At 66.4% G+C, this 11,560-nt stretch overlaps 2 protein-coding genes across 9 annotated transcripts; both read left to right on the top strand.

Moving 5' to 3' along the window:
* Positions 1 to 926: 926 nt before the first annotated feature.
* Positions 927 to 6,622, top strand: MAPK12 (mitogen-activated protein kinase 12). 2 transcript variants are annotated; one of them, XM_040991680.1, is made up of 12 exons: positions 927 to 1,075; positions 1,146 to 1,275; positions 2,609 to 2,667; positions 3,303 to 3,414; positions 3,488 to 3,517; positions 3,642 to 3,689; positions 3,904 to 4,018; positions 4,120 to 4,191; positions 5,174 to 5,253; positions 5,325 to 5,403; positions 5,491 to 5,664; positions 6,236 to 6,622. In XM_040991680.1, exons 1-12 carry the CDS (start codon positions 951 to 953, stop codon positions 6,313 to 6,315), a joined length of 1,104 nt encoding a protein of 367 aa, XP_040847614.1. In that variant the 5' UTR covers positions 927 to 950; the 3' UTR covers positions 6,316 to 6,622. The 2 variants fall into 2 exon arrangements, with proteins under 2 accessions (XP_040847614.1, XP_040847624.1); XM_040991690.1 differs by lacking the exon at positions 3,488 to 3,517.
* Positions 6,623 to 7,295: 673 nt separating this feature from the next.
* Positions 7,296 to 11,534, top strand: HDAC10 (histone deacetylase 10). Of its 7 annotated transcripts, none has more exons than XM_040987639.1 (17): positions 7,296 to 7,440; positions 7,506 to 7,640; positions 7,784 to 7,880; positions 8,029 to 8,123; positions 8,207 to 8,311; positions 8,472 to 8,540; positions 8,648 to 8,774; positions 8,942 to 9,007; positions 9,104 to 9,163; positions 9,235 to 9,324; positions 9,406 to 9,512; positions 9,586 to 9,930; positions 10,015 to 10,099; positions 10,402 to 10,493; positions 10,597 to 10,653; positions 10,854 to 10,932; positions 11,073 to 11,534. In XM_040987639.1, the coding sequence occupies exons 1-17, from the start codon at positions 7,382 to 7,384 to the stop codon at positions 11,493 to 11,495; spliced, it is 2,091 nt and encodes a 696-aa protein (XP_040843573.1). In that variant the 5' UTR covers positions 7,296 to 7,381; the 3' UTR covers positions 11,496 to 11,534. The 7 variants fall into 7 exon arrangements, with proteins under 7 accessions (XP_040843573.1, XP_040843582.1, XP_040843567.1 ...); XM_040987648.1 differs by having other exon boundaries at positions 8,026 to 8,123; positions 9,586 to 9,894; XM_040987633.1 differs by having other exon boundaries at positions 8,026 to 8,123.
* Positions 11,535 to 11,560: the final 26 nt, after the last annotated feature.

Genomic DNA, 11,560 nt, shown 5'->3' with positions numbered 1-11,560 from the left:
AGGCACCATAGCCTGGGAATCCATGCCATCCCATGGGATCCCTCTCTGACCCTCAGGTGGGCAGCTGCCTTTGCCCTGGATCTTCGGGGCTGGGACTCTGAAGGGTGGCCTTCTGAATGCCTGGTCAGCAGAGCCTAGAGACCAGGATGGTGCATGTCTAGCATTGGGGGTGAGGGGTGGAGCAGACTGGGGACACAACCCACCTGCAGACCAGGTCTGCCATGCGGCCCTCACTAAGTGGAGAGACATGGGCCCCTGCCTGGGGAGGCCACTCCTGCACCTCTGGTTGCCCACAGTGGGGAGTGCTCCAGCCCACAGCCAGCTGCAGGTGCAAAGCTGCTGGACAGAGGGCATGGAGGGCAGGGCAGGATCCAGGTTCTCTTTAGACCTGGAAGTGGGGGGGAGGGTTCCTTCCCTTTTGCTCCTTCACTTCTGGGGCAGGCACACCTTTCAAGACACAGGGGGACAAATGGGCCATGCTTGGAACAAACACCCCGTCTGTGGGCCTGAGGGTAGAAGCGGGGTGCTGACCTGTCTTCCCAGTTGGGAGCTCGGGTCTGTGGGCATTGGGCATTTACCTCTCTACATGCAAGGGGGCATGAGGCAGGGCACACCGCAGCCCACAGGGACGTATACATGGGGATGGGCATGGGGGTCAGGTCCCCAGGGCGCCCTGAGCCCCGCGGGTGGGGCTGGGTGCAAGGAGCGCAAGGCCAGACAGACCCCGGCCCAGGTCTCCAGGGACGAGCCTGGCGCTGCAGGACGCCGCTCCCTTCCCTCCCGGGCCGGCTGCCGCCTCGGGTTTCCGGAGGGACCGGCGGGCGGGGGCGTCACGTGCGCGTGGCCCGGGGGCCGGTTGGTCCGCGGGCGGGGGAGGGGTCGGCGGGCGCCGGGGCCGGAGGGCGCGCGGGGTCAGGGGTCCCAGGTGCTGGGGGCGGCCTTGGCCGGCCATGAGCTCGCCGCCGCCCGCCCGCAAGGGCTTCTACCGCCAGGAGGTAACCAAGACCGCCTGGGAGGTGCGCGCCGTGTACCAGGACCTGCAGCCCGTGGGCTCGGGCGCCTATGGCGCCGTGTGGTGAGCGCGGGCCGCGGGCCGGGCGGGGGTCGGCAGGCCCGGCCTGGCCGCTAAGCACTGCGCCCCGCAGCTCGGCCGTGGACAGCCGCACCGGCGCCAAGGTGGCCATCAAGAAGCTTTACCGGCCCTTCCAGTCGGAGCTGTTCGCCAAGCGCGCCTATCGCGAACTGCGCCTGCTCCAGCACATGCGCCACGAGAACGTGAGTCCGCGGGGTCGCGCTGAGCCCCGCCGGGCCCGCCTCCTGCCGCCGGGACCCTCCCACCGGCCTCGGGTCCCCTGCCCCACCCGGGGCGCGTGGGGCGCACAGGGCGGGGTTCTCTGAGGAGGGTGGCCAGCACACGGCCCTGCACCCTTGTTGCCTTCCCGCCAACATCGACGTGTCTTTTGGGGTGGGGGCAGCACAGCTCCTGTCTCCAGGCAGGGTTCCCTGGGGCTTTGGGGTCTGCCCCTGCCAACCAAGTCAAGCTGGTCTGGCCCACAGGGTTGCCCGTCTCGGGGCGGTGGTTCCGGCGGTCAGCAGACGTTCTGGTCTCTGAGGTCAAGGGGGCTGCCAGACCCCTGGGAGAAGGATACTTGTGTCCAGGCAACTGACCCCTGGGTTGTTGGCCACTTCCACACTGGGTGGCCCTGTTGAAGCCTCATATTCTCCACGACCACCACATCCCCCTGGCCCAGGGTGCATTGTGGGGTGCCCTCAGCCCCACCTGGGCCTGGTCCCCCGGTTTCCTGTGCCTTCTCAGCATGCCCCCACTGGGACTTAGCACCCTGCCTGTCCAGTCAGGGGCTTGACTTTCCCTGACCCACCTGTGCTCCTGCTGTCCCTACAGGCTTCCTGAACCACCTGCAGGTCTGCCAGTTGGACCTGAATGCCTGCCTGGCTCAGGGGCTGCAGGGGCCCCAGTCCTGCCCCCTTGCCGCCCTCCCTGGTTCAGCTCCCTCCGCAGTGGACCTTACCTGTTGCATCGTCAAGGCCTTACTGGCCTCCCTCCACATGTCGCTCGGGCTCTCCTTTCTGTTGGGCCACCTTGCCTGGGGACCCTGCCGCCAAGTTGCTGTCCCCACTCTGGCCTCTGGCTGTGGTACCTGTCTGCTGTCCCTGTCCCCTGCCCAATGGCCTCCAGGGCTGACTGTCACTGTGTCGTCACCGTTGGCAGAGGCCATGGCTCCAGAAGGGCCTGCTGAATGCTAACTCCCCCGGGATCTGCCCCATCCTGGTCCAGCAGCAAGAAGACAGCGAGAGGAAGAGGGGGAGGAAGGGCCAAGGGCTGGGAGCCTGTGGGGAGCTCAGAGCCAGCCCAGACTCCGGGCTGCCCCTCCCCCAGAGAATCTCAGCTGTCGCTGTGCAAAAATAGCTGTGTGTGTGTGCGTGTGTGTGTAGGTGCCGGACAGGCTAGTGGGGGCTAGCCTGTGTGTGTGTGCGTGTGTAGATGCCAGGGCCAGGCTGGTGGGAGATGTGGGGACAGCTGCAAGGGATCTTGCCCAGCATCCTTGCTTCCTCCGCTGCCCCCCAACCTGGCCCCCTGGTCCCGCAGGTGATCGGCCTACTAGATGTGTTCACACCGGACGAGAGCCTGGATGACTTCACAGACTTGTGAGTGCTGCCAGGCAAGGAGGGGAGACAGGGGCACCGGCTCAAGGCTCTTGGCTGGTAGGGGCCCTTGCCCCATGGCCAGGTTGGCTGCTGCGACACAGCTTGCCCACCCCATGTCCAGACCACTGTGCATGTGCTCTGGGTACATGGGCACTGCCCTCCCAGGTATGGCATGGATGCCGGGCCATTCCTGGCAATGAAGATGTAAGCTTGGTTAACAGGCAGGTCCCACACGCTGGGCCCTGGACCACGTGTGTGGCCTGTAACTGGAGCTGCTGCCCTTGGCCAGTGAGTGGAGGAGAAGTGGCATGGAGGTCCCTCCTGCTCTGGCCACCTCAGTCTGTTGTGGGCCCAGAGCCCAAAGCCAGGCCTGGGAAGAGCTGCAGAGGGCAGCAGGCTCCCTGTCACTGACAGCCCAGGTTAGTGTCTCCTGGGGCAGCACCCTTCAGCTGCCCAGCCCACTCTCCGGCCACCCCGGCACTGCTCCCAGTCTTCTGATTGAGAGTTCAGAGTGGGTTGTGTTTGGGGATGGATGGGGACCCTGCTGAGACTGACCCGGAGGCCAGTGGTGGCCAGGTGCCACAGGGTGGCCATCCAAAGGGGCGGAGTGCCTCAGGATCTGGCCCCCTCTGCAGCTATCTGGTGATGCCGTTCATGGGCACCGACCTGGGCAAGCTCATGAAACATGAGAAGCTGAGCGAGGACCGCATCCAGTTCCTGGTCTACCAGATGCTGAAGGGGCTGAAGGTGGGAGCTGCTGGGCAGGTTGGGGGGCTTGGGGCCCTGGGCTCTGGGACGCTGACAGCTGCTGTCTCCACAGTATATCCACGCCGCTGGCATCATCCACAGGGTGAGTCCTGGGAGTGGGTCCTGGGGGTGGGGGCTGGACACCTCTGCCTTTCCTGGAAAAGACCCCCATGGGTGGTACCTGGGCTCTGGGCCCCGTGTGCGCTTGGCCCATCCTTCTGCTCCAGGACCTGAAGCCTGGTAACCTGGCCGTGAATGAGGACTGCGAGCTGAAGGTATGTGCCTGGGAAGGGCTGGGCAGTGCTGCAGGGCTTCCCAGCTAGGGCAGGCCTGAGGAGGCCCCTTTGCTGGCAGAGGGCACAGGAGGGGCTTGGGGAAGGTGGTGCAGCTCTACCCAGGAGCTCCTGGGTCGCCGTGGGTGTTGCTTGCTGCCTTGGGCCAGCACTTGGGCTGGTCTCTCCATGCCTCTTGCTCGGTTTCTCCCCGCAGATCCTGGACTTCGGCCTGGCCAGGCAGGCTGACAGTGAGATGACCGGTTATGTGGTGACACGGTGGTACAGGGCTCCTGAGGTCATCTTGAATTGGATGCACTACACACAGACAGGTAAGAGCCTCCCGAACTGCAGGCTCCAGCTTGCTCCTGCAGCCAAGAGGGGCTGGCGGCTGGGAGGCGGGGGGACAGGTGCTGACGGCTTCCCCTCTCAGTGGACATCTGGTCAGCGGGCTGCATCATGGCTGAGATGATCACGGGCAAGACGCTATTCAAAGGCAATGACCGTATCCTCCAGCTGTGGGGTGTCGGGATGGGGGTGGCCCCTGCTCCCCGTCCCCGAGGTGTCCTCCAGCTGTGGGGTGTCGGGGTGGGGATGGCCCCTGACCCCGTCCCCGAGGTATCCTCCAGCTGTGGGGTGTCGGGGTGGGGATGGCCCCTGCTCCCCGTCCCCAAGGTGTCCTCCAGCTGTGGGGTGTCGGGGTGGGGGTGGCCCCTGCTCCCCGTCCCCGACCCTGTCCTCCAGCTGTGGGGTGTCGGGGTGGGAGTGACCCCTGCTCCCCGTCCCCGAGGTATCCTCCAGCTGTGAGGTGTCGGGGTGGGAGTGGCCCCTGCTCCCCGTCCCCAAGGTATCCTCCAGCTGTGGAGTGTCGGGGTGGGGGTGGCCCCTGCTCCCCGTCCCTGACCCTGTCCTCCAGCTGTGGGATGTCGGGGTGGGGGTGGCCCCTGCTCACCGTCCCCGAGGTATTCTCCAGCTGTGGGGTGTCAGGGTGGGGGTGCCCCTGCTCCCCGTCCCCAAGGTGTCCTCCAGCTGTGGGGTGTCGGGGTGGGGGTGGCCCTGCTCCCCGTCCCCAAGGTGTCCTCCAGCTGTGGGGTGTCGGGGTGGGGGTGGCCCCTGCTCCCCGTCCCCGAGGTGTCCTCCAGCTGTGGGGTGTCGGGGTGGGGGTGGCCCTGCTCCCCGTCCCCAAGGTGTCCTCCAGCTGTGGGGTGTCGGGGTGGGGGTGGCCCCTGCTCCCCATCCCTGAGGTGTCCTCCAGCTGTGGGGTGTCGGGGTGAGGTGGCCCTGCTCCCCGTCCCCGAGGTGTCCTCCAGCTGTGGGGTGTCGGGGTGAGGTGGCCCTGCTCCCCGTCCCCGAGGTGTCCTCCAGCTGTGGGGTGTCGGGGTGAGGTGGCCCTGCTCCCCGTCCCCGAGGTGTCCTCCAGCTGTGGGGTGTCGGGGTGGGGTGGCCCTGCTCCCCGTCCCCGAGGTGTGCTCCTGAACTCAGGCCAGACCTGGACCAGCTGAAGGAGATCATGAAGGTGACTGGGACACCGCCGGCTGAGTTTGTGCAGAAGCTGCAAAGTGCTGATGTCAGTGGGAGTTGGGGTGAGGCCGGGCAGGCCGGGGCGGGCGGCCACCCCTCACCCGGGCTCTCCTGCAGGCGAAGCAGTATGTGCAGGGCCTCCCTGTGTGTGAGAGGAAGGACTTGTCCTCTGTGGTGACCAACGCAAGCCCCCTGGGTAGGGCAGGATGGCGGGTGAGGAAGGGCCAGGGAGTGGGGTCTGGGTGGCTGGCCTGACACCCCTGCCTCTCTCATATCTGCCCAGCTGTGGCGCTTCTGGAGAAGATGCTGCTGTTGGATGGGGACCAGCGGGTGACGGCAGCCGAGGCCCTGGCCCACCCCTACTTCGAGTCACTACATGACACGGAGGACGAGCCCCAGCCTCAGAAGTATGATGAGTCGTTTGATGACGTGGACCGCACCCTGGATGAGTGGAAGAGTGAGTTGTGCCAGGTGTCCCCCCAGGTGGTCAGGCACACAGGCCCCACCCAGGTGCCCCCACAGCCGTCCAGGCCAAAGCAGAGTGCAGGTTGAGTAGAGTGGGGCTCCCAGGTCACCAAAGCCAGAAATCTGTCCACCCAGAGGGCCCTGTGCCTGCTTGTCGCAGGGCCCAGCGCGTTCCCGCCCGGCCACCCGGAGGTGCCAAGGCCCAGCGCGTTCCTCTCTTCCTGGAGTGCTGAGGCCTTGGCTTCATGAAGCTGTCCTGGTTGCAGAGCCTTGCTGAGCAGCAGCCGGCGGTGCTGGAAAAGTCGCAGGCAGATCCAGGCTACGGGCCCTGCACCCCGGGGTGGGGGTGGGAGGAACCCTCCATTCTCAGCGCTCCGGACAGCGTGTCCCTGCTGCCCGACAGGAAGCCACAGACTACAGGCCCCTCCCCGTGGTTGCCGCACGCACAATCACCATGACTGACGTGGGAAAGTCCACTTGGGCTGGGGCAGTGCAGGGTGAGGGCTCGGCTCGCCAGCCCTCAGCCCAGGCTGAGGTTTACTGTCCATTGTCTGCCGTTCCAGGTGTCACTTACAGGGAGGTTCTGCGCTTCAAGCCTCCGAGGCAGCTGGGAGCCAAGGTCTCCAAGGAGACGGCCCTGTGATGACCCCCACTGGACCTTGGCTGGGGCTCATGTCCCAAGACCCTCCAGGATCTGTGGACCTCTGTGCTCCCTTAACCAGCCCCGGAGGAGCATCCAGATTCAAGCTGGACACATCCTGGGCTGGACTTTGAACACAGGAACCTCTGCGCTGGCAAGGGTCAGGCTGTGTGCTGGCCTTGGAACCACAGATGCCCAGCCCCCAAGGAGCAGGAATGCAGGGACCCCACCCCTCCTGCACCCCACACTGTAAATGGGGATTTGGCATGCCCAGGGGCCCGGAAGGGAATAAATATGTTTGGGCCTCCCCGTCTGGCTGTGCAGCTTGGCTCAGGGCACCTGAGTCAGGGCTCCGTCCAGCCCTGGTCCCCAGGCTGTGCTAGTACACCTGGAGTCCCTGAAATGGGGCTTTGCCACGTGAATTCCATCATTGCCAGGCCAGGTGGGGTCTGCACCCACAGCACCCCAGCCCTAGCCTGCACTGCCCTCTGCAGGCCGACGGTGGTGAGGGTTACACTGGCGTTCCTCCAACCCTCAAGCCTCCTGTGCCCTCTGAGCATGGGCAGGTAGCCCTCCAGTTGGGGCCAAGGCCACCCTTGTGGGCATCTGGCCTTCCACCCTTGGTCCACTGTCCACATCGCAGCAGTCCACAGCTGCAAGACCATAGCTCGCCAGATGGCTCCAGGAACCTCTAGGGGTGCCCAGAAATCCCGTTGAGGTGTACCCCGACTTTTGGCCAAGGCCTGAGGACCCCGTGGTGTGCACCCGGACTTAATTCACCCTCCACCCTCGTGGACTTCACACTTTCCCTGTCCCTGCCTCCATCCCGCGCTTGCACAGTCCAAGCTGCCTGGGTGATTGGGTTTGCCCGGAGGGTGGGGCCGGGAAGGGGGCGGAGTCCGGGCCGAGTGCGGAAGCGGAGTCACCGGGATCCTGTTCCTCTGTGCCGGAGTGCGCGTGGAGTGGCGACGTCCTCCAGCGGCTTGGTCGCTCTGCGGCAGCCACCCGGCCCCTGCCTGCACCTGCACCCACCCGCCGCTCCCAGCTCGCCCTGCGGCCTCCGCCGGCCATGAGCACTGCGATCGTGCACCACGAGGACATGACGGCCGCACGGCTGCTGTGGGACGAGTAAGTGCGGCCCGGGCGGGGGCGGCGGGGCGCGGGCTGCACGCTGAGCCGCCTGTCTGCCCCAGCCCAGAGTGCGAGATTGAGTGTCCTGAGCGCCTGTGCGCTGCACTGAGCGGCCTGCAGCGGGCCGGCCTGGAGGGCAGGTGTCTGCGCGTGTCCGCTCGCGAGGCGTCAGAAGAGGAGCTGAGCCTGGTGCACAGGTCAGACCCTGCCTGGGACCGGGGTCTGCGGGGGCGCCTTGTCCTACTTTCCTCTCAACCTGCTGCTTTGCTGTCAGGTGCGAGGGGCGGGTGTGTCCATGCCCCTGCCCACCTCAGCAGGTGATGCCTCCTGCCTGTTGCAGCGCCGAGTACGTGGCCCTGGTGCGGGCGACCCAAGGCCTGACTGAAGGCGAGCTGAAGGTGTTGTCTGGGAAGTTCGATGCTGTCTATTTCCACCCGGTGGGTGCCTTCTCTGCACCCCCAATGTGACCACCCAGCCAGTGTCCCCGCGGCCAGATGCTGCATATGGCCTGGGGCCCCGCAGCCTGGTGTCCATGGGGCGTCCTGGGCAGCAGGGGGCTGAGCTGCATGCCTGCCCCCTCAGGAGACCTTCCACTGTGCCCGGCTGGCCGCAGGGGCTGCGCTGCAGCTGGTGGACGCCGTGCTGACGGGGACAGCACGCAATGGACTGGCCCTGGTGAGGTGAGGGCCGCCCCTTTCCCCTCCATTGCCATGTCCTGTGGTCACGACCCTGATTATGCCTTGGGCTCCTCTCCGCCCTGCAGGCCTCCTGGGCATCACAGCCAGAGGGCGGCAGCCAATGGGTTCTGTGTGTTCAACAACGTGGCCCTGGCGGCCCAGCATGCCAGGCAGAGGCATGGGCTGGACAGGTGTGTGCCGGCTGGACTGAGCATGAGGGCAAGGGGCACACAGTGTGGGCCTGGCTGGGGTGTGGGGGCAAGGGGATAGGACAGGTGTGGCCCAGCTGAGTGGGGGCCCGTGGCTGTGGGGTTGGGCAGTGTCCCCATCACCCTGGCCGTCTGTCCCCAGGATCCTGATTGTGGACTGGGATATCCACCATGGACAGGGCATTCAGTACACCTTCGAGGATGACCCTGGGTAAGCCCTGGCCGGCCACAAGTCCAGTGCGAGACCCATCTCGTGCTCGGCAGGAGCCATGGAGCTGTCCTCGCTGCTGACCCCTGACTCTGGCCACTTGCCTGCAGCGTCCTGTACTTCTCCTGGCACCGCTATGAGCACGGACGCTTCTGGCCTTGCCTGCGAGAGTCGGATGCGGATGTGGTCGGGCGGGGGCCAGGCAGCGGTTTCACGGTGAACCTGCCCTGGAACCAGGTGCTGCCCCATACCCGTCCACATCTCCCGGGGTGGGGGCTGCCCTGGGCGGGGCTGTGCCCTGTACCCGTCCACATCTCCCGGGGTGGGGGCTGCCCTGGGCGGGGCTGTGCCCTGTACCTGTCCACATCTCCCGGAGCGGGGGCCGCCCTGACGTCTGTCTGCAGGTAGGGATGGGGAACGCTGACTACATGGCTGCCTTCTTGCACGTACTGCTGCCACTGGCCTTTGAGGTGCCTACCCCGCGGCTGGGGGTCTGTGGGGGGTGGATGTCTGGGGGGTGCTGTCCAGCCTCTGCCTCACCCCTCCCCACCTGACTCGGCCTGCAGTTTGACCCTGAGCTTGTGCTGGTCTCCGCGGGATTTGACTCAGCTGTTGGGGACCCTGAGGTGAGGGCCTGGCTGTGTTGGGAGGGGCTGGGGTCCTGGGGCCCAGGGGTCACATGTGCTATTGGTTCCAGGGGGAGATGCTGGCCACCCCGGAGTGCTTTGCCCACCTCACACGGCTGCTGCAGGTGCTGGCTGGAGGCCGGGTCTGCGCCGTGTTGGAGGTGAGGATGGTGGGCAGGGCCTCAGCAGGGTCTTCCTGGGAAGACCCCTGCCAGTGACTCTGCCCCAATCCCACCCCCAAGGGCGGCTACCACCTGGACTCCCTGGCACACTCAGTGTGCATGACAGTGCGGGCGCTGCTAGGCGACCCCATCCCCCCTCTGTCGGGGCCTATGGTGCCGTGTCACAGGTGCGAGGGGTATGAGGTGCTGGGGGGCTGCACGGGGGTGGAGATGGGTCTCACTGCTGCTTCTCCCTCACAGCGCCCTGGAGTCCATCCAGCGTGTCCGAGCAGCCCAGGCTCCCCACTGGATGAGCCTGCAGTCCGAAGGTGTGGATGTGCAGGCCTCAGCTGGGCTACCACGCTATGCCTGTGACCCCTACTCACCTCCAGAAGCAAGGCCCTCCGCTCCACCACCTGGCAGTCCTGTGTGCGAGCCGGCAGCAGCTACCCCAAGCCCTCTCCTAGACGAGCTGCAGCCCTGCCCCCCACCCCCCATCCGGACAGCTGTGGCCCTGACTGTGCCAGATGCTGCCCTGTTCCTGCCCCCGGGAGTGCTCCATCAGGTGGGGTCAGTGCCGAGAGAAGAGACAGAAGCCTGGGCCAGGTGGGCAGGCAGGCCTGTGGCCGGGGGGGGGGGGCGTGGGAGAGCCAGGTGTGGCTAACAGGTGTTGCTTGATGACCACTGCAGGCCACATGAGTCCCTGGCCCAGGACGAGGCCTGCACTGTGCTCGGCAAACTCCTGCACCTCTTGGACGGGATCCTGGATGGGCAGGTAGAGCCAACTGCCTGGTGGTGCTGTCGCCCTGGCCTGTCTAGATGGCTGGGTGCTGAAGACACATGAGGGTGTGTGTGTTGGTGTGGACCAGGGTCCCTGCCTAGGTCAGCCTGGGGATCGTAAGTGTCCCCTGGCTCTAAGAGGACTCAGGGACACAGCAGGGAACTTTTGGCAGCGGGGCGAATGGGCCCCAGAGAGGCAGGGTTAGGGTCACCCACCGCCGCGTGACGAGGGTCCACGGAGAGGGAGGAGTGTGGCTACGCCCTGGCCTGGGCTCCTCAGCCAGCCTTCGTTCCCAGGTAAACAATGGCCTAACACTCATCCCTGGCCCAGCTGTAGCGGCCGCCCTGGATGTGGTCATTCAGCGAGCTCTGTCCCATGGAAGCCAGAGGTGCGTTCCCCATCTCAACCCCAAGGGCAGGGCCCTAGCTGGCCAGGAAGGAGCCCTCTGGGAAGGACGGTCCTTCCTGGTCTAAGGTTGCGTCTCCCTCTAGACTGCTGTGCCTGGCCCTGGGGCAGCTGGATCGGCCGCTGGAACTCGCTGACGATGGGTAAGAAGCTGGCTTGTGCATGCGCCATGCTTGTCAGGTCATGTGTACCAGCTGAACCCCACCGCCCGCCCCGGGGAAGGGAGAACGGAGGACAAGATGCAGAGGAAGGATTGGAGCAGCTGGGGCAGTGCCAGTCAGGCCTTGAGCATTGCAGGCCCGCTGCTCAGGCCCTGGACTGACACAGTGCTTTGTCCCTGAAGGAGGACTCTGTGGCTCAGCATCAAGGACCAGGCAGCGGCTGCCCCATCCCCGTTCCACGTCTGCGTGCCACTGCCAGGGGTGAGTGGCCAAGCCCTATGGTGGGGCAGGCGGCGGGCTCCTCGCTCACTCACTCCTGGCAGCCCCGAGGCGGGGCGGCGGGGCGGTTCCAGTGGAGGCATCCTCTGGACCAGGGCTTAAGGCTGGCTGCTGCCCCACAGACGACCGGTGGGTTCCTGAGCTGTCTCCTGGGCCTGGTGCTGCCCCTGGCCTACAGCTGTCGACCTGACCTGGTGCTGCTGGCTCTGGGGCCCGGCCATGGCCTGCAGGAGCCCCGGGCCGCTCTTCTGGCAGCAGCGTTGCAGGGCCCAGCAGGGGGCCGAGTGTTGGCCCTGGTGGAGGAGGTGAGACCTGCCGTGGGCGGGGAGGCAGGCGGGCGGCGCGCAGGTCCCTGTCCACCTCCGCCGCTGCCCACGGCCCTGGCCCTCGCGCTGCACGGCGCCGCGCTGCCCAGCCTGGGCGCGTTCTGCAGGGCCTCTCCGGAGGAGAGCCGGGCGCTGACGCACCTGCGACGGCAGCTGGAGCCCCGGTGGGAGATGCTGCGGGTGTCCGGCGGGCCGCGCCCACTCAGTAAAGCTCGCTGAAAACAGAGTCCGCCTCCGCCTCTGCTTGCGCCCCGGGGTCCGCGGGCGCCACGCCCACGGGCAGA

This window comes from Ochotona curzoniae, unplaced genomic scaffold (genome assembly GCF_017591425.1).
Source record: "Ochotona curzoniae isolate NIBS_2020 unplaced genomic scaffold, NIBS_Ocur_1.0 contig_1014, whole genome shotgun sequence".
Classification (NCBI taxonomy): Eukaryota; Metazoa; Chordata; class Mammalia; order Lagomorpha; family Ochotonidae; genus Ochotona; species Ochotona curzoniae.
The sequence above is the reverse complement of the archived record's forward strand: the minus strand, read 5'-3'. Positions and strand labels throughout refer to the sequence as shown.